The 21,998-nt window shown below is 40.2% G+C and overlaps 1 protein-coding gene across 1 annotated transcript in view; it reads left to right on the top strand.

The window, feature by feature from the left end:
* The first annotated feature begins 823 nt into the window (after window positions 1–823).
* dapk1 (death-associated protein kinase 1) overlaps window positions 824–21,998 on the top strand; it is a 75,367-nt gene continuing 54,192 nt past the window's right edge. The window contains exons 1-2 of the mRNA XM_084360553.1: window positions 824–971; window positions 1,713–1,922. Coding sequence (XP_084216679.1) covers window positions 1,819–1,922 — 104 coding nt within the window. The 5' untranslated portion in view covers window positions 824–971; window positions 1,713–1,818. The remainder of the gene's footprint in view (window positions 972–1,712; window positions 1,923–21,998) is intronic.

Raw genomic sequence — 21,998 nt, forward strand, 5'->3', positions numbered from 1 at the left:
CTAAGGTAAAAGGAAATAATGGATCAAATTCAAATGAAATAAAGCAATATAATATCTGTTGAGTGTGTGTGTTTTGTGGAACAAATAACATATTTTAAAGTTGGTCAAGCTTGTGCACTTACTTGCCTTAGATGACTATATGGCTACCATTCTGATGATTGCATTACAGACAAAATATATCAACAATTAGGATGAACCAACATTCTTGAACAGTCAAAAGACCAGAGAGGTGCAGAAAAAACAATAAAACCCTGACAGAAATAATAAACAATTTACACTGCTGATAGGTGTCTAATTCATCTAAAATGTTAAAAGGCAATCTATAACTATTACTATACTAAACTATTCATATAGCATGCAGTATTGCTTTAAGTCATTATAAAGTGAACACATTGGCTTGACTCTTGACTTGTGGTTATGATTTTTCCTAAAATAAATTAATATTTTATGGATAGAATAGCCAAATAATCTGCTAAAATGTGATTACAATAAAAGTGAAAGCTTTGCTGCCCTCCTGCGAGAGAAGCAGCTACTCCAGCTGACACACCGATGCATTCAAAACACGTGAAAAATACGGCAATTACGCTTTCCTCGTTGAAAAATACCGTTTTGCCAAATTTTCTGGTGGCGAACAAACCCCGGTTTCTCAGCGTTTGGATATGCCAATGAACAGCTACAATTTGCATTTTTTAATACGTGATTGCCTGGTGATATTGTCGTGCAGTACACGTTTAAACTGCCCGAGCCGCGGACATCCTCGGAACTCGAGCCGCTCTAACGTTTATTCCCACATTTCCCACAGACTGTGAACATACCACCAGGACCAGACTGCCTTACATTGTTAACGTTGATTTCTCCTGTTCAAGGCAGCGTTTTGTCTTCCGTGAGCCAAAACCGGGGTCACACGCTCCCGGCAAAAACGCATGAAATCTCGGCTACGTTTGGCAGCGGGGACACACACCGGCAAAACTGTAAGATACTTTACAGTGTATTCATACAATTTGTCTCAGTTTTTAGCAGCAATGTGGGGAGAGGGGAGAAAAAAGCCAGTGACGCTCGCCTCAAACACACAAGCTAACGATAATGTTCACGATTCTTGAATATTTCACACTGCAGAGGAATATAACAGGGTTTTAATTCAGGAAAACCTTAACTGTTCGGCTTGGGAGTTATATTATTATTAGGGTTTTGACTTGTTGGCACACAGTTACACTGGGTGAAACACCTGTCCGGGTGCCCTCGGGTCATTATTTACAGAAGATAGGCTAACGATATGACCACTCAGCAGTCATTTTTCGAGGTGGACTCAAAGGAGGAGGAGGAGGCTAGCGTGTTTCCCATGGCTACACCAAGCTTTCATAGGGGGGTTATTTGCATTCCTAACCAGCCGGTGGTGACACACTAATGCTTATTTCACTATCATCTTAAAAAAAAACTGGCAGCTGTTAAAGCCCAATATTTCAAACGGCTGCCCGGGAACATGATAGAGATAGCCGGGGCTGGGAGGAAAGATCAGCTCCAGGAGTCGTGACGTCGCCCTGGAGGTGCAGGTTCATTGCTCAGTCAGTTTGGTCTCCTTTTGTTGACTGGACGCACACCCATTTTTTCCCCCCACCTCATCATCTGCAGTCAGGTTTCCCAGTCGAGGTCTTAATGTTTTTTTGTTTTTTTTTGTCTTCCTACCTCTGTTGATCTTTTCACTCGGCTTGGAGGCTCTAACATGAGGAGGACTGTTGGCTGTAGCCCTGCCCAGACCGGAGGCTGCTGGTAGGGATGGTGCCGCTGTGAAGAGCCCGGAGGGGTGCCGTTTCGGAGGACATGCCTGTGGTCGGGGGAAAAGGGAGAAGGTGCCCGGACAACATGACTGTTTTCAGCCAGGAAAATGTCGAGGAGTTTTATGAAATTGGAGACGAGCTGGGGAGGTGAGTTTTACCGAGATCTGTCCTTATTCCTCCTGCGTATGAACTTCCTCTTTTCCTGGTGGAGTTGTGACAGGGAGGGAGGGAAAACACCTTGTTTTCAAATCTGATTTTAAGATGATCTTGATATTCAGGTGCAGCATCTTAACCCACCCATAGTCCCGGATATGTGTTTTCTTATCATTGTGCACGCATACATTTGCATACATATGGGTTTAGTCCATAAACACATACGCTAATGCATGCACTCACTCAAGCAAGCATGCATGCACACGTACTCTGCCTGTGAGGAGTCTGCAGGACAAGCATCCCCCCACTATGAATGCGTCTGATAGGCTCTGATTAATGCAGTCCATAATGCATCGTTGTCAGTGATGAAGAGGTTAGCGTCTGTTACTGCAGATTTATTGCAGGAGCGGGGCTGACAGCATCTTTGCAGGGGGAGGATTTACATTGTGGCACAGCCTGGATTCATTTCATCCGGACTGTGTTTGGTCAAAGGTGAACACTTGATCATGGGGTCAAAGAGGCTGAATGTAGATGACACAATCTGACAAGACAGGGGTTTGTCTGGAAAGTTGTTTGAACAACAGAGAAGGATGAAGAGTGAGTGATATACTTAAATGCTGTGCAGTCCTGTTGAATATGAAAACATAGTTGAAGATACAGCCTAACTTTGCTGCTGCACAGATCAAAAAGTACATTACTCAGTGGTAAAGGTAGATATGATACAAGCAAGGGTGCATTTATCCCCACAATGGACTCTAGACGCCTTCTCAGATCAGTGTCAGAAACATGGATCTCTGTGAGTTTCTGCTTATCAAAGAGACACATGTACCTCCGTGTTGGTAATAATCAACCAATTGTTTTCTACTCTCCAGGGCCGGTCTGGTAACACTGCTTCTCCTTTTAGCGCTCACCTTCCCGCACTGTGGGGGAGAGCTGGAGTTGCTCTTGCTGCTTTACTATGCTGCTTTGGTAATAGAGACGATTGGGGAGCTTTGTGTAATGGGATTGAGTTTCTGGCTGGAGGTAAAGAGACAGCTATGCGAGTGTGATAAGTCTCATTTTGTCGTCGCTCCAACACCAAGGTCCATTCTCTGTTGTGGTTGTTTAAAGATTTTAAATATGGTCGTCCACCGTCATGATCATAATCATGACTTCTCGGACATTTGGAGAAATATGTGAGACGTTTGCTTTTCTTGTAAAATCATTGCTGTTCTGTAATAAAGGCATCCATGGAAGCTTTTATTTGGAGTGTAACCCCATGGAGACAAGCTCAGATACAGTATTACACAAGTCTGTTTTTGGAAGGATTGCATTTCTTTATGAGGCAGAAGAATTATGTCCGACTTTGGAGAAGCTCAAGGCTATTGCATAATATGAAAAATGAAATCTAGCCTACTTTATGATTAGCCTGGTTGATCTACAAAACTCTATTGATGCCAGTACAGTTGATATTTAATATCAGCCTAATTTTGAAACTACATCTGATAATATCTACTCATTTTTTTGTGTTGCTTGTTACTCTTGTACCTGCAAGTGTTAATGAAACTAGTAAGACATGTTTGGGACAAGAATAAGAAAATGTTCTTGCATGAGGCCCAATAACTGTGAATACCACCTTGTGTTTACAAACATTTTTCACATGTTTTAACTTTGGTCAAGCCACAGTTAGATTATGATCAAAACTGGTGAATCCGTCTATTCATCGGCTAGATTGCAGCAACATGACCTGCACTGTAATGCCTCAAACACTTAAAGACAGAGAGGCTTTTGATCCGACTGTACCCAAGGCTCAACTCTGGCTTGAATTGGAATGAGGCCCATTCGGTTTGGCGAAATGGGAAATCACCCAAGCAGTGACGTTACTCTTTCACTGACACTGACACTGCCTGCTTTGGTGTGCATGCATGGCAGACCTGCATCCTAGTGAAGCCAAGCATCTAACTTTCATTAGTATCTAGGCACAGTGAGCATGCAGGCAGTATAATGAGAGGCAGCAGCATTCAGTACATACAGCCAGAGGAGATGAGTTACGCTCATTTCAGGGTCAGCCACAAGAATCGCCTGCCACAGCCTTTCAAGTCTTCCCCATCCAGAATGATTTGTTCATCATATTTAATTTAACCACCTTATTACCTGGACCTGTCTGTCTCAGCCTTGTCAGTCGGTGTGTATGTGTGTGGGATAACCAACCAGACGTATTTCATACCCTGCAGAGGGTCCAGGGAGGGGTGCAAAACGATCTGTCATTCAGAGAATAGCTGAAGTCACAGAAAGTTAGCTGTCAAGCCTCCATGCGATGAATTAATTTGTTATCCGCAAAGGTGCCAAAACAACATCAAATTCCCCCCAGAACCCGTCTGGTTCGTCTGTGTTTTTTTAAGGGCCACTTATAGAAAATGCCACTGCTGCTGGTCTCCTCCAAACCCTTTCCTCTAATAAGTCAAGCTCTGGCCACATCTGTGCTCAGTTGATCTCTCTAATTGCCTCACCGATTGGCAGAAAATTCTCACTTCATGCCTGAGCTCAGCAGGGGATTACTGAAGACTTTACAGCTACTGGCATCTCAAAGGATCTCCTATTTCAGACCTCCTCAAAATGATGGTTGAGTTAAGGGGGAAGCATTATTGAAATGTTTAAGGGTGTCTCAGTGGTGATTTGCAGCTGTTTGTCGAGAAAATACACAGCACATTAATTTATTGTTGAAATAGTTATTAGTTGCGTCCCTAATATAGCTATTAATAACCAATTTGTTGTTGACAAGTGTTTAGTTTTATTGCCATGTGTGACATAATTTGACAGAGAGCTGTAAACTAAAACCCATACTTCCTAGATTCTAATGTGGACAAGCAACTCTCGGGTTACTTTCTCCAGTTTTTGGGGGGTTGGGTAAATCTGGGACACTGTACAGCCTTTACAATCAGGAGTATTTTTCCGTTGCTGTTAACACATTTGAGAAACCCCCATCATGTCAGCGCTAGACAACACTGACTGGCTGATAGCTGATCTTTTTAAATGAGGCCGGTATCAGTCTGGAATATCAGCAATCCTTTATATTGGTCTGACCAAAGTGAGCAGTCATTTAGGATTATCTCAGCTGGATTCTTCTTCAGCAAAGTAGAGCAGCATCCAAGTCTGCACAAAGAAATAAGCAGAGCAGAATTATGGTTTGGTTCATGTGAGTTGAGTTGAGTCTTTTTTCCTTCAGTTTCCATGTTGTCATTTGTTTGGAGACCCACTGACTCAGCCAGTTTCTGGCTGACTCGGAGACACAAAGATGAACTAAAACGTTAGCTGACTGTGGAAGGCATTTTGTGTGTGCCTTTCATCTGGTCCACAGGGCAGTTTTACACTTTGCATATTTTTGCAGTGCCCTGCCTCTGTCATTAGTCTTTATTAACGTGACCGCTGTGTGGCTCTCTACCAATTGCCCCTCTTTTGTGTGTGTGTGTATGTGTGTGTGCGTGCGTACGTGTGTGCGTGCGTGTGTGTGGTTGCCATTTGCAGAAGAGGAGGGGTCTGTGTATTTCAGCAGGGATTTTGCAATGCAAATCAACATAAAAAAGCATTAAACTGGGTCTGCATTTGGGTTGTTTTTCTGAAAAAATCCCCCCAAAGCCAAATTTCGATGAATACAAAATAGGATTATATGCAAAACATCCACTTGGGCTCCTGTATTAAACGGTGATATAATTTAGGATTTCTTTTGCTCTTCAAAAAACTTCCAGTATTTATGCAGACCATTAAAAATAAATCTACTAAATATTCACTACAACAAACTGAGACATCCTTTTTCCAGACACACCAGCACCGGCTTATGCCATGCATGCACTCCGTGCAGACTGTGCCCCAGCTACTGACCTAGATTTACCCCCTACCCTGGGTTATTGGGTGGAGGGGCAGTCTGGGTAGCAGGAGTGGCCTTGATGAGACCTGCCACTCACTCACCCACCCTAACCCACCCCCCTCGACCTGAGGGAGCGGCAGTTTTATCACATAAATGCAGTGTTGCCACTTTGTGAGTCCAAGGATTTGGCTTCGAGTTCATTACTTTTAGGATATTATATTGTTTATTAATAATATTTTATATTAACTAATACTTATAACACCTTTTGATTTGAGGTTGTTTTATAAAGACAGGCACTGGAAAAGGAGGAAATGCAGAGTTTACTCAATGTGACTGAATAGTAGTTCCTATTTTGACCCTAAATTTAACTCGATTGTAATCTGTAATGGTTGTCATCTTATATCCTACCAGAGATGGATGTAATAGCATTATGATTTAACCTGTACCCGCTTCATGAAAGTTTGTCTATTAAATCACAATTTTAGGCATAATCCTGTAGCTCACAGGAGGCAGCTAACTTTTTGCTTTATTGCATTTAAAATCAAAAGGCATGGGTGGTGATGTTACTGAACATCCAGGCAGTCAATTGACGAGGATGTAGTGCAAAAACCTTACAACAACATATCTGCTTGTTGTTTATCGTTGGCTAAAGATGTGGGGTCTAGAGGTCAAATTCATAATTAACATTATGGAAGGATGTCTTGATAAAGAAGACACATGTTTCTTTGGTTGCCAAATTTCTGTATTTACATTTTAATCATTTAGCTGACACACTTATCTACAACACTGAGTACACTGAGTGCAAAGGCACACTAAGCTTCGGTCTGTGTTGCCAACACTATCTCGCAGTAGTACGGAGTGTATGTGTCAGAGAGGCCTGCTGATCTTCCTGTGACGGAGAGATCATCATTTAAGAGAGAAGTGCCAGAAAAAGAAAAGTGAGAAGATAAGAACAGTACATGGTTTGTTTGACTTGAAGATTGTGGTGCTGACAGTATTCCTGCAGGGTTCAGGTTTGAAGTCAGATATTCTTTGTTTTAACTGCTCTCTGTCTATGTCTCCAAGGCAAGCCTGTCCATCTTTGCCCGGGTGGTTTAAGTCTTGTGACCGTTCCAGTCAGACATCTTCAAATTGCGGTCAGCTTACGAGTCAAATTGAAATCTGACTCATTTGGAATGTCCTCGAGGAGCGTAATGAGTTATTTTCAATTAATCTCTGCAGTCAATGGAGGATAATTGGATCCCTGCCAACTGTGTTAGCGGGTGAATGGCAGGGGTGTCATGCTCCGTGTGTGTGTGTGCGTGTGTGTGCGCGCGCGTGTATGTGTATTGGGGGTGGTGGGGGAGCCACAACCCTTTGTGGTCAATTAGGAGAGATCTGCAGGCAGTCACGCGTGGAAACTGAGGAACTATAATCGTCAGGGAAAGTCAACTGTTCTCTTTTCTGTCTTTCATCCTCCTTGTAGTACTTTTGCACTCTTGCCAATACTGTCACAAGATGGTCTCCCCTACAATAAACAATAATGAATCTCATGAGTGTACATAAGTAAACTGTACATACTGTACATTTGATCCACGACCTGCACATAATAACCAAGAATATTTAAAAAATGGAATAGTTGATCACAAAAAAAACGGTGAGAAATGTATGTATGTAAGGAGTGGTGTAAACATATATTTTATTACATTCAAAAGATGCAGGTTTGTTATGTAACACTCCTTCCGATGTGATATTTTTTGGAACATCTATTCTCTTATCACACATGCTCACCCACTTAAGTCCAAGACATTTCCCTCGGAGGATGCAGCACTCGTTGGACTATATTTAATTGCAAACATAAAGCCGTTTCAGTGATTTATTACTATCAAACCTAACCTACTTAAAGTAATGATTAATTAAATCATAAATGAATACAGTAGGTAATTTACTGTTTGCTGTAGTTGATTGGGATCTTTGCTGTTAATCATTCACCCTCTGATGCATAGGGTTACTGTAAAGCACCATTAGCTCATTTGTTTTGAATAAAGTGGAACATTCCTGGGTAGATAGCATGAGCAGTGATAGCCACTTTAGCTGAGCAAGCAAGAACGCGTGTCATTAAAATATTGACTGTAAAAGTAATCGTGCAAACTCCAGTGATGGATGTGTGCTGTGTGTGCTCGTCTGTATACATACATCGGAAAGTACATGTGGGTTTGTTATGGGGTGTTAAAGACAAAATGTCAAAGCGGTGGTCATCTGTCAACAGTGTTTGGCCTGCAAGCAAATTTACCTTTCAGTTAGGACATGCAAGTACTCAAGACGTCAAGACAGCTTCCACACTATCAGCTGAATATACTCCATCTGCTGTCCCACGTCATGTTTTGTTTGCCATGTCTTTGTTTGGTTATTCACAACAGTATGAACAAGGAAGGAGTGCCGACCATTTTCCACACGTGCATTAAAGACACACTGACCATTTCTTTGTTGGAGGTCTTGTGCACCTTTTCTAAAAATGTGTCTTCATTTTAACACTTTGATAAGCCTGTTTGCTGCCTCTACACCTCGCCTCTCTGATGGATGAAATGTTCTTTTTTTTGCACCCAAGATAATTTGAAGCACTATTAAAATATCACCAGCCCCCTGAGAGGTTAAAGATCATTGTTGAAAAAATATTCTGGAGGCTTTCAGTACGACTATTGCCTGAGCCTCAGTGTAGCTGAAGCTGGCCTGGTTGGAGGAGCAGTGCAGACTGAGTGACTGATTCTGCTTGATGTCTGGCAACTACAGCAGAGAAAAAGCCAGAGTTTCTAACCTGGAGCTCATTCAAATAACAATATCTGCACTGAGCATCAGGTTTTAGCTAAGCCTCAGAAAAAGAAAACATATTCAATTGGGATTAGAATTGTAATTTTAACTTGTGTGACCTTTGCACGTGGCAATGTTGCAGTTGGCTGCTGAGAGCCTCGCTGCTCATTCAAGTGATGAACCAAGTTCTTTGCATTGCCCGTCTGTGTTTGGGACAGGTTTCCAACTTTCCAGCTTGTCATACATCACCAATCTGTTTCTTTGTCGTCTGGCCCTGTTTGGGGCTGTCTCATCCAGTTAATAGTCAAACAAGGCTTCATGTTGCCAGTAGTTTCTGTCTGACTTTCAATATAATATTATTAATGATATGAAAACAAAAGCAATTGGTGTGTTCAGCCAACCTACCTAACTACTTACAGTATCTACACAATATTAAAAGTTTATTATAAGCAAAGGTTTTTTTTGTATATTATTGTATTAATAAGCAAAGTTTCTATTCTCATTATATAGTATCTCTTATATCACCCAGCCCTACCTTGCTGAAGGGAGAGCCTCCCAGTTAGGGCTGGACAATATATCGATATTCTATCATTATCGTCATAACAAAGTATATGTGGGGTTGACCAACAAGGCGATACCGATACCGTTTATTAGAAATCAAGGAGACCGATAACCGATATTTGGGACCGATGTTCATTTGCAGTAAAAATTAAACTCTTGTGTCAAAATGTTATATAATTTACTCAAGAACTGTTCTTAAGTTCTACTCCCTCTCTTCTACATTTACTTGATGACTTTAATTATTAATTACATTGCAGATTCATATTTTTCAGTGTTTATAGGAAATTAATTGTGACGTGTGGGAAATCAGATAGTGCTATGGCCAGGACATGTGAGAGGATGCTGCATCAGAGCCAAATTAGCACATTTTTAAATTTGTTAATTTTATCGGCAATCGGACAAAAAAAAAATCACTGATACCGGTAATCGTAAAAATGCAAACTTTGTCGGACTTGGCATATGTGTTGTCTTTTTCTGGTTTTAATGGGTGCATTACAGCAAAGTGATGTCACTATTTGAACTGTTCTACTTGTTGTGTACTTGCGTGGAGTGTCTTTGGGGCATAAACATATTTAATTTGGCCGGGAATTACCTGATCACATGCACCATACATCTGAGTGACTGCTAAGAGTGTTTTATCTGCTGCTCAAGAGTTTTATCTCTCTCACGCTCTTATAGACTCATCAGGAAGTCACTTTGAGTAGTGCTGACTAAATGTCAATAACACTAAATTATGTTCTCATGCCTCATATAAACAGGCATACAACTGAAACTAGGATTATCAGGCCTTTTTTAAATGAAGTTATCGCTCCTGTTAGTCCTCAAACAGATTTAGCCAATCATTTTCTGTTGCTTGTTTCTAGGTGGATCATTTTTGTTGTTCTGAGTTGCCTTGGCAGTATTCATACTCCTACACTCTGTTATGTTTCCTTGAAGGTGCTTTCCTTAAAAATCAGCCTTTTGTGTTGTCTGTGATGTGTTTCTGCTCTGAGATCATCAAAAGAAAGGGCAGGGGCTTTCATAACTCCGCTCTGTTTTAATTAATGTCAACAAGGTCAGACTGAAGGTTAGGAAAGTCAACTCTTTTAATATCGCAGTCATTACCATAAAGCATAAAGTGCAGTCCTCTTATGTCATATGATTGTCATATTGTGCAGACTAGTCATTTTATAGATTTTATCATAACAACAGGGTCACATCAACACACAGCGCAGCGCTTTGCGAAACCTACAAAACCAGTCTGCATGTCTGCTGGTTTTCCCTGAGTCATGACAGAGTTAACCACCTCGAAACCTGCTGAATGTCAGTTTCACCAGACATATGGGGGCCCTGGTTTAAAGAGCAAGCACAAAATAAAACAGGAGACGATAGATGGGCCAGCTGAAGCACCAGGAGCCCCCCTCCTCATCTCCTGCCACCATCTCCTTGGTTGTCAGAACAACGGTATTGCACCTCTCTCAATTTGTATGCACAGCCTGATATCAAGTTGGTTTCTGTATTTGTCTGTGTCTTACTTAGTGCTCCTGTTCAGCTAACTGGGCACATTGGTATCTACAGACGACAGGTAACACCAAAGCTTTTCCCAGCTCTGTGAGAGCTGTCTGAGAAATGCCTAACCAACATGACAAAATATCAGATTCAGTGCAAATTTGAAAGAATGTTGTTGTTGTGGTTGGCATTGTGCAGTTCAAATGAACAAAGATATGTTATTCAGCTGAATAGGTTTATATCAAAATATTAGAATTGAGATTAGGTATTGTAACTCATCATCAGGTAGAAATCTCTCAATAACTATTGAACTTAACATTTGGTATATAGTTTGCTCACTAATTGAATTTATGACCAAATACCCACAAAGCTAATGACATTCCCATCAGCTTCAACTGTACACATGGTAATGTTAAACCTGCCAAACATCAGCATGTTAGAATTGAGATTGTGTGCTTTTTAACATGCTGATGTTAACATTTAGCTCATTGTTTTGTTATAAAGAAAGTAAAGCCTCAGAGAGCTGTTTGCTTGGTAGTAGACTCTTTGTTTAAGTTGCTTGTGTTTAGACAACATGAAACATTTAAAGATTTTGGTTGCCTATGTTCAAAGAAAAGCATTTTTCAGGAGTGTCATCTTGCTAATGAAGAGAAACATCAGTATCATAGGCACACTAGCTTTTGAAAAGTGTTAAACAATATTGGGCCGTATTACAATAATATTGACCTGGCTTGTCAGTGGGGTCCAGCTGTCCATGAGAAAAGGTGACTAAATGATTTCACTCTTTGACTTCATTGTCAGCAGGGTGTGAAATCTGCAGTGATGTGTGCCTCACTCTGTCTCAAAGGATTCATATCAATCCTATAAGAATATCTTCATGGACTGCAACAAAGAATTCGTTTTTACCTCAACATTTACAAACAACCAAGAATAAAAATTAGAGATAGACACAAAATCGTAGTCGTTTACAAATTTAAGATTATTTTTTGGCATGTAAATGAACAGACTTACAGAATATTTGCATAAATTATTAACTATTGTAAGCCTTAGAATCCGCACGGAGGATAATAGAGGGCTTCACAGTTCATCAACTCATTGCATTGTTTCACATTGAATGTTTTATCAGGCTTTCCCAATTATCTCTACATGATTAGTTGATTCTCTAGGAACACTGTTGGAGGAGGTGGCACAGTTATGACTATTGTTCATTGCACTTGTCCAGATCACTCTTTCTAAAACTAGCACATAGACAAGAATGATTTTCTTCTAATACTGGCGACAGTATCTGTTTAAATCCACACCTGTTTCTGTAATGAATAATACCAAATCAAATCTTTGGGATCATCAATTATGTCAACAATAATGTTGTCCTTAGGCTTGAGGAATCTGTTCAGGGCTCTTGGCAGTGAACATGTTTGGGAACCATGGTGGCTGTAGATCATAACAACCCTGAAGATGGTAAAGGGAACCTTTCCCCTCTCTTTACCTCTAAGCACAATGTATCCATTGTTGGTGCTGCCTTAAAACCTTGGAGCCTGGGGGAGGTGAATGACATTCCTCTGACATGTTGAATGGCTTTTCACTGTGGCTACTAGACAAGGGCAAATACTGCCTGCCGCTCATTTAGCTGTCTGTCAGTGATCTGTCTGTCAGTGCTGTCGCTTATAGTTTTTGAAACCGCAACTAGGACTCCTCCCTCCTGTGTTCACATTGGCTGCTAGACTGTAAAACAGTCTATACACACCCGTAGAGAGATCTCTAGTGATCTAATGTCCCAGCCATGTCAGAGGTGTTGACAACAATGTCTAGATTTCAGATTAATGACTCAGACATTTAGATATTTGGCATAAACCATTATAAAAAATGTTTGTTTTTTTATTTTTACTGATACCTCTTAAAACTATTGGAGCTAGATCTTTGTTGAATAGTGAGTTTCTCCAGTGAGAGTCAGCAAGTAATGTAACATAAATTACGGAGGCCTACCTGTGTTCACCTGTAGTGTTTTACAGTATATCTTCAGCTACTGAGCTAGTGGTGTCCTGGCTGTTGAGGAGTTTAAGATGCTGACCATGTAATCTTGAGCAAAAGCTTTAGCTTAGGGTCCGGCAGTAAGGAAAAAATGTATCGCAATGATAAATTTTTTGTGTCTAATTTTTATGGGCTACAAACCAAAAGTAAAATATAATTAACAAAAAGCTTAACTCTTGGGTCTCATCAGTATAAATCTATATAAATCCTTTAGTCTGAGAGAAATCTTTAAGCCCCGAAAGTTTGTCGCTCTGTTACACTTATTCGATTGAAGCCCTCATTTTTGAAAATGTGTATTTGCACCATATCTTTTACATGTACATATTTTTTGGTTGTCTTTAGGGATGCCAGACCAATAAATTATCAGCACGATATTGGGAAATGTATTTATTGGCTATTTATGGGTATTGGTTAAATTAGAGCCGATAATATGAAGAACTAGAACTGAAGGAACTAAGGTCTCCCGGGAAAGCCTGAACATAATTTAGCCAATCAGAGACTCGTCATGGCATTATTAATATTAAATGAATGGGGTATGGGCTCAGAAAAATAACTCCATCAGGACTTCCTCGCAAAATCCATATCTGTACACAAACACTCATACACACTGTTTATGGCCACCAAGGATTATCTACCACACTCTTCCTTCCTCCAGCCAGCACTGGTTCCTCTGCTCAGTCTCTGAATCCTGTTGCTGTGGTTACCCTTCCGCTGTACACAATAGCATGGTGGTTGCATAATGTTTTTCTGCTGGTGCAGTTTGTGGCCCACACTACAGCTGAGTGGGCAGGGAGCACTCTGAGGCACCCTCCCACACTTCGCTCAGTGCTAATGAAAAGCTTGGCCTCACCGGGGAGTTTTCACACTGAATCATATCGGACAGCAGAGAGCCTCAGAGCCTGTGGTTGATGCCCTGCTGCAAAGGCAACGTCCTTTTGACTTCTCTGTCATTGGTTGAACCGCACTCGAGAGCAGTTAGTTTGATTTTCTCGTCTGAACTTGGTGGGACGCAACTTGCTATGGAAAATAGACCAGAAAAAGTGCGCATGAAACAGATGAAAAAGCATGAAAAAGTGTGGAATCACATGAAAGGTCTCTGACTGATTTGTTCAGTAATATGTCTTGGCTGTACCATAACCCATAAAAGTACACAGGAATCCAGGAATGGCCATCATTCTTGAGTTTGTTTCAGGAATTGGACAGATGTTTAAGGACGATTGCAACTTGTTATTGCGAAGGACCAACATCTGTAATACCAGGACCAATATTAAAATAATGATTCTGAAGTTGCACTTGTGAAATGTCTAAATTATTTACTATGTAAACTCCACCAGACACACGGCAACATTTCAGTACAAAACCCAAATACATTCAGTAACACAGACAAAGAAAAGCAGCAAATTCTCTCAGCTGAGAAGCTGGAGCTACTGAATATTTGGCATTTATGATAGAAATATCGTTGCTGATTGATGATCTGTCGTTCAACTAGTCCAATATAGTATTAACTTTGTTTTTACAGCATGTTAATTGACCGATGTTGTCAGTTGAGAATGTTAAAAAGTTGCCCTTGTCAGCAGAATGCAGTTTCTGTTCTGGTTTTTGTCTGCTGTGTCATCTACATATACCATTTCCTTTCGCACATAAACACCCAAGAAGAATCAGATGAGCTGTTCTGGGGGAGTAGACTGATCTGGTGAATTTGGCCACTGACAAAAGATGGTGTGCAGTGACCTGGGACTTTATTCATCCCCCATGAGCCAAAGACAATTTAATTAACTAGAGAAGCAGAACTGTAATTGTAGTGACCAGGCAGCTCACACAAAAACAAAGATTGTTGGTTTCTTTTCATGTGAAGATGTGGTTGGAAGATGACCCAAATTCTCAATGGGGTTTGAGTTGTTTAGGAAATAAATTTAAAACAAAGAAGGGACCAGATATCTAAGTTAACTCAGCAAAGAACGTTAGTGAGATCTATGAAGACATGTGATGCACATTTAAGCCATTTCTCACTCTCACAGTCGTACTGCTCCATTTCTCTCACTCTCACTTTGTCCTGAGTTTTTGCTCTTCTGAGTGCCAAGCAATTTGGCAGTGATGCAGATCCTGTTTAAACATCAGGTTCATCATCTAATCCATTAAAGCTGGTAGCTGCTGTGATTTCCATTATATTTGAACAGATGAGTTTGACTGTGTTGCTTCTTGTATCAGTATGGAAACACTTAATGAGTCAGAGTCATTCCCTGCAAAGTGAAAAGACAACAAACTAATGGACTGACTGGCCTCAGACTCTAAGTGCTAATTAAAGGGGGGGTCAATTATATATTTCAGTTTACATAAATAACCTTGCAAACTGTTTCACTTATGCAGCCCATCTTGTTAAAGTTGTAGCACATACTGTATGATGACTATTCATACTGTACTTTCAGATTTGTGTTTCACATTGTTAGGGTTGTGTAAAAACCTTAAAACAACATTGACAGTTTCTGTCCGTCACCTAATAAAACAATCTTTTCAAGTAGGCACTAGTGAGGTTGCTAATTTTCATTGGAACACACATATTGATTTGATGAGACTAGCTGTTGTTGGAGTACTGCAAACTTTGTGTGAGTGGGCACATTTAAGCACTCCAGCCTGAAATAAGTTGAATAAGCGCAGTGCAGGCAGTTGAAGGAGAGGTTAGTGCTGTATCTCCATGTGTACTCCACTCACCTGGATCTCTAGGCTTTAAAGTAAACTGGGGAGTGATATTATTATTATATAGGGACAATTTTAACTCCTGCAAGATGTTGTAAAGGGTGGGATCAAATGTAAAATGTGTATCCCACTCACTTAACCAGGCTTTACTTTGTGATATATTGGTCTTTTCGGGACCTACGTGAATCCTGCTGCACTTGACCACTCTTACCCAGACTGACATGGTGATGACTGATCCCATCATCCAATCACTGGGCTGCATAAAAGCTGCTTTGTCACAAAGCTGACATGGATCAAGACTTGTGCCAGATTACAGCACCTCGCTTTTATCCAACCTGAGATGTAGACCTGTATTTAATGGCATCTAATCCTCTTCAGTACACCATTTCCAGAAAGTGTGTCAAACCATAGAGCAGATTTAAAAGGCAGATGTGAGGCAGCAGTATAGATTAGGTATTTGCTGATATTATCACAGAGATAACCACACTGGGATGCAAAAAATAGCCTTGGGTAGGTAAAGGCAGTTGAGTAGACTCTAATAACGTCATTGTGTTTCATTATTTTGTAAATAGTCTGTCTAATATTGGTGTGAACTTGTTGAGAAACATATCAAATATACATAATATTGAGTATTTTGAGGGGTTAACTTTGCACTTGTACCTTTGTTCTTGTACTTTGTTATTCTTGTACTCCTTTTAAGAGGGTAAAGCAACTACTGTATAATCAATAGTTTTCTGATAATGTTTCAAATGGCTGCAAACAACAGTGTGACTTGTGAAAGGGGTCACCTGTGTCACCTGAATCTGTAGCTCCCCTCAGCTTTATGGGGAGCTTTATAGTGAGTCTCGGTTCATTGTTTAGCAAGCTCACAACTTTACTGTTTAGGTTCACTCTCACCATTCTCATAGCGTCATTGTCAGCAGCAGCAGGTAGCGTTTGTCAGTGAAAAAGCAATAAAAACCCACTGTACACTACCTGTTCAGCACCAAACAGCAGACAGACACAACCAGAGACTAGCTGATGAACATAGTGTAGCATTTAGCAGCTAAAGAGTGAGATATTTTCCTAAGGAGTTGGTAGAGACCAAAAATGGCATTCGCCAGAAACAAGTTTCCAAATATATGGTAATGTCTCTCTGTCACTTCTGGTTGTGTTATTTTTTATTTTTGCTAACAACATAAAAAAATGATGATACGTCAGTGTTGTATTCACAACTTGTTTCTGCTTCTCCCAAGTGACATCAAAATAAGTTGTTGCAGGTTTAAACAAAGTCATATGAGTTTACAGCCTATGACATGCAGTTTGTGTTGCTTGTCACTGGGCAGCATAAACCAAAAAGAACAAAATCCTGTAAAAATCAGCAAAGCAAGCGTCCTCTGTGGTTCACACCAAAAGAGACCAAACTGTAGGTGAGATCGCACTGATTGTGTTCCCACTTGTTTGTCATCCTCCATCAGTCCATGTGCATCAGTATCAGATTTGACAGTGAAGCTTTGTGTGTGAGTTGTGTGCCTTCCCGGAGCATTGCTAGCCTGCCTGCTATTGTACTTAACACTTTTCAGCGTTTCAGCACCCTCTCCTATTTCACAGTAGTAGTACACAGAGGCAATCAATAGCTGGCTCACAGTAGTGGAAGGGAGATGTAACACTGGCCTCTATAGCACAAGGGCAGTGCTACTTATCCTTGGAAGCTAATTCAGATATACTGTAGGTACCTTGAAGTGCTGCTAATATTAGGAATTGTCTTGTTTTATGATGTGTGTCATCACAAACCTGATAACTGCATCCATCTTGTCAGCTTCGGCCTATATTGTATGTGTTAACAAGTAGTTATTAAGTAGTTAGTTGGCTGGCATTTAACAATCTACCAAACATTTTCTTCTCCCATCTTAAAAAATGTGAGAATTTGCTGCTTCTCTGTTTCTCTGTTCTCTATTTTGTTGTATTGTATAGAATAAATGATGAATTGCTTTCTCAGAAAATAGATTAATTAACAAATTGACAGATGAATCACTACTAAGAATACTTAGTCGCAGCCCCAGCTGGTGCAGACCAGGAAGTTGCATCTGATTTTTGAGTTGGTTGTGTTGCCTGGTAACACAAAGTAGGTATGCTTCTACAGAATAACAAGGAAAATGGAAAATAAATGGTGTGCTTTTTGAAAAATATGATTTTGTTTTAAATGTTTATTTTCTTTAATCTTTTTCCAGCTGCTTTACTCTCCTTCCGTTATTGTCCAGGCTAATTGTTTGCACAAGCTCTTGGTACCATGAAGTTCAACTGACATCAGTCTCTTGAATTTAAAACCTGATAGTCAAGTAGTTCTGGATCTTATTACTTCTGCCAAGGAGGTTATATTTTTACCTGTGTCTATATCTTTGTTGGGTGGTTGGTTGGTTGGTTCGACACCAAGATTGCAAAAAAACTAATCCCAACTACAACTTGGCTGGAAGATGGGTCTTGGCCCAGAATGGACCCTATCAAGTTTTGATGTGGATCCAGATAAAGGGACTGATCCAGGATTTTTTTTTCTCACTTTCTTTAACATTGCAAGATAGGGCAAGCTTATGGTTAAGCAGTTAGGAGGGTTACAAATTTAGAGTCATACAAGGCTATCGAATTTGATAATAAGATGTTGCTTGATTGAATTAAAGGGGACTGTTGGACCTTGGCCGAGGTATGTGCTCTACTGATTGCCGTTGTAGTATTTGACAAAGATTTATTAAAGAGGTGTCAGTTGATTTTTATGTGATATAAACAAGATGCAAAATTGGTAATAGCTTTGAAAAATCACTCATGTAATGGTTCTAACTTGACAGGCACTATAACTGTAGGGGAAAGATACTGCAAGGAAAAAGATGCATGTGTTTTATGTCATTATCTCACAGGAACAGTGTGTATGTACTGTCTTTTAATATTGTGCAGTTGATCTGTTGCAAGCAGGGCTTTTATTTTATCCCTATACAATGTGAGGGATATGTTTTTGGGGTGTGTGGGCGTGGCGGTCTTAAAAAGTCATGATATACATTGCATTATACTCCCACGAGTGTAGGCTCTATTTTACAGGCTGTGATGTATAGATGGATTATGGCAGGATTGAGGCTAAAGATTAGAAGGGTGAGTATCGTAGTTTCCTTTTACAGTTAAATCTCCCCAGGAATGACTTACATATTAGATTATTCTGCAGTAAATGATTTACATTTAATACTTTCCAGACAAGCATAAGAGTGCTCGGTCATGCACCGTCTGGCTGGAAAAAAAATGCCTCTATTGGTGAAACAGCAGGTTTATTTTGTGCATATTTGTATCCGGTGTGCAGATGCATAAAGATATCAAGCAGATTTCTCCCTGCCTCCGAGTTCATAAAGCCAGCTCGAGGGACTTTCGAGGCAGGTAGTTGTGTGTGTGTGTGTGTGTGTGTGTGTGTGTGTGTGTGTGTGTGTGTGTGTGTGTGTGTGTGTGTGTGTGTGTGTGTGTGTGTGTGTGTGTGTGTGTGTGTGTGTGTGTGTGTGTGTGTGTGTGTGTGTGTGTGTGTGTGTGTGTGTGTGTGTGTGTGTGTGTGTGTTAGTAGCTATACGTGTCATCTTCAGCTGCTATCAGCCCAAGCTGTGCCAGACACCCTGCGATGATGACTTGAGCTTCAGACTGAGCCTGTTATCACCTCATTCTCACTGAGGATATTGCCTTTTCAACACAACCCTGTGTCCACTTCTAAAGCTAAAATAATCATGTTTAATACAAACAAGTAATTGTTTTTGTATTGAATCTTTGCACTTCCATCTTCTTTGCGTGACTACTTTTTTCTTGTTCATTATAGGAGCACTATGGAGTCCTAGAGTTCAAACTCAGACATTAATACGTATTTACAATATTAATGATGTAATAATCCAAGAGAAAAATAAGGTCCCCAAAACACTGTTGGAAGCTACAACAATGACAAACAAAGTAAAACCTTATGAAATTGTGTTTATTCAGTCATGAAAAAGAAAAGTGTCTGTTTATTTAGTTTGTTTAGGCATATTAAATTATTTTAGCCTTTGAATCTTCTATTAAAAACTTGAAGATCCAACTTGTAAGAAAGTTGATTGTTGAGTCTCAAATTGGACATTCAATAATCTTGAACTAGGTCCTCCTGTATTTGGATCAAGAAGCTCATGAAAAATAAGGTGAGCCAAGGTGAGGCTGCAGCTGTTATTTCAGTGTGTCAGATACGTAATCAACGTTTAACCATTGGATTTAACTCTGCGTTGGCAGCTACCAAATATTGAAGGGCTTGGATCGGGATCTGATCCGAAGAAACTTGATCGAGACATCCCTACCTACAGGCAGAGGTGGACAGAGTACACAACTTCACTACTTGAGTAAAAGTACAGATACTCCTTGTCAAATATTACTCCAATACAAGTAAAAGTAGCTTAGTCAAAATATTACTTAAGTAAAAGTACTAAAGTATTTGTTTAAAAAATTACTTAAGTAAAAGTATTTAAAATATATCTCAGGAAATACAGGAAAGGAAAGTAGCTTAATGTCATTATACAATACACTGATGCGATTCTGCTACAGACGTGTTTATAGCTCAAAAATAAGCAAATAAAGGCAAGAAGCCTCAGAACACAGACTCAGCTGCATTCATCAACACATGAAATATATTGCAGACAGCTGCGGTCAGTTCAGTATATTTTTGCATCTGACATCCATGCTTTCTCTACATAAAAAAGATGTAGATGTAGGCACTACAAGAACTTATATTGACATTTACAGATAAACAACTTATTGGCTAGTTTACTTTACTTATATCATACATCATAGCCAAAAATGAGCCGGATAACCCACATCAAAGACAGCCGCACCTCACTTACGCGTGCACACCCTCTCTCTCTCTCTCTCTCTCTCTCTCTCTCTCTCTCTCTCTCTCTCTCTCTCTCTCTCTCACACACACACACACACACACACACACACACACACACACACACACACACACACACACACACACACACTCTCTCTCTTTCACAAACATTAAGCTAGCTAACGTAAGTAGCTACTTTACATACCGCGACGTGCTTTTTCCGGTTGGAAGACGAGTCTTTGTAGTCTGTGATATAATTGGTCCGCGGTAAGAACAACAGACATTTAAACTGAAACGAATCAGTTTTTGTGACAAAAATCTCAAACATGGGTTTGAGATAAGGCCACGGGTGCTCATGACGTAGTACAGGTACGGCAATACGACTAAGACAAACCATACGCGAATCAGCAGAAAAAGTTTATTTTCTCTGAATTTTGCACAAAAAAAAAAAATCAGCAGCTGACGTAAGATCAAAAGTAGCGAGTAACGAGAGCATTAATAGAAATGTAGTGGAGTAAAAAGTACAATATTTGTCCTTCAAATGTAGTGGAGTGAAAGTAAAAGTATCCCCCCAAAATAATACTCAAGTAAAGTACAGATACTCAAAAACTGTACTTAAGTACAGTACTCAAGTAAATTTACTTCGTTACTGTCCACCACTGCCTACAGGTTATTTTCTTTTAGTCTACCTTGTGATCTTTTATATTGAAATAATAAAAGCTGCTTCTGCCTCTGGGTTTGTCTGTATTTCCCATGGCGGTTCCCACAATAAAAATATATAAACATCTACAGCTGCTTATTCTATCCAGACTGTTTCATGCATTGCACATTACACACCAACCACACTTTGTGTTGTGTCTTTTTGTGCTGTGTTGTGTTGCCCACTCCTACTTCACTGATTTTTGTTTACAAGGCCGTTCTGCTGCTCATTACCACTGAGCATTGTTCTTTCCAAGGCTGCCTCATCTTGACAAGGCCAGACTCCCAGTCAGAGCAGCGACCTCGAACTAACAGCAGCCAGTCACCCAGGCGAGCCTACACTGATTTGACAGCTCACTACTGTCCAGTGCTCAAGCGTCTTACTGAGTGGACACAAGACTCTGTGCTATCACAACTCAAGCTGTCTTATTTGTAGGAAAGTCTACCCTGCAAACACCTTTTGTTTTTTGTATATTGAGTTATCTTTTATTTCTACAACATCAAAGCAAAAGTACCTTATTTTGTTTGGTTTACTAATTCATTATTTGACTTGTCGTTTTCATCTCTACATTACATTATATTCATTTAGCAGCTGTGTTTATACTCAACATAACAAGTTACTTGATTCACATAGTGTGTTTCCAGCATTAGAGCTGTGTAATCAAGGCCTGTCTTCAGCTGGAGCTTTGAAGCAAGACATCAAATCAAATTTGCCGTGTTTGCTCTGGCTGAACTGATTCTCTTAGCCTGGCTTCTGTGTGGCTCTTTTCTTGTAAATTGACTGAGATCGGGTCTGTTTTAAGAAGCAGAGTCAGTTACTTTGCACTTTGTATATGCAACCGTGCTTACCTGTGTATATTCAACAAGCAGGACTGTGTATAGTAAACCTGAGACATCAGTTGATGAATGCGGAGTACTGAACTGTCTCTGTCATACAGACCTGCTGTATCAAGGTTAAAAAGAAGCATGCAGTAATACATCTGTTAACGCTTGCAGTATATTTCCCAAGATAAACACTCCAGCCAGCAATGTTGGGTAATGCAAGGCTCTGCAAGGCATTGTCACACACCCAGGCAGCTCTGATAGACACAAACAAACCTCTCCTCGTCTTTCCCAACCAGCT

The sequence above is a fragment of the Pagrus pagrus genome (genome assembly GCF_965226575.1).
Source record: "Pagrus pagrus genome assembly, chromosome: 8".
Taxonomy (NCBI): Eukaryota; Metazoa; Chordata; class Actinopteri; order Spariformes; family Sparidae; genus Pagrus; species Pagrus pagrus.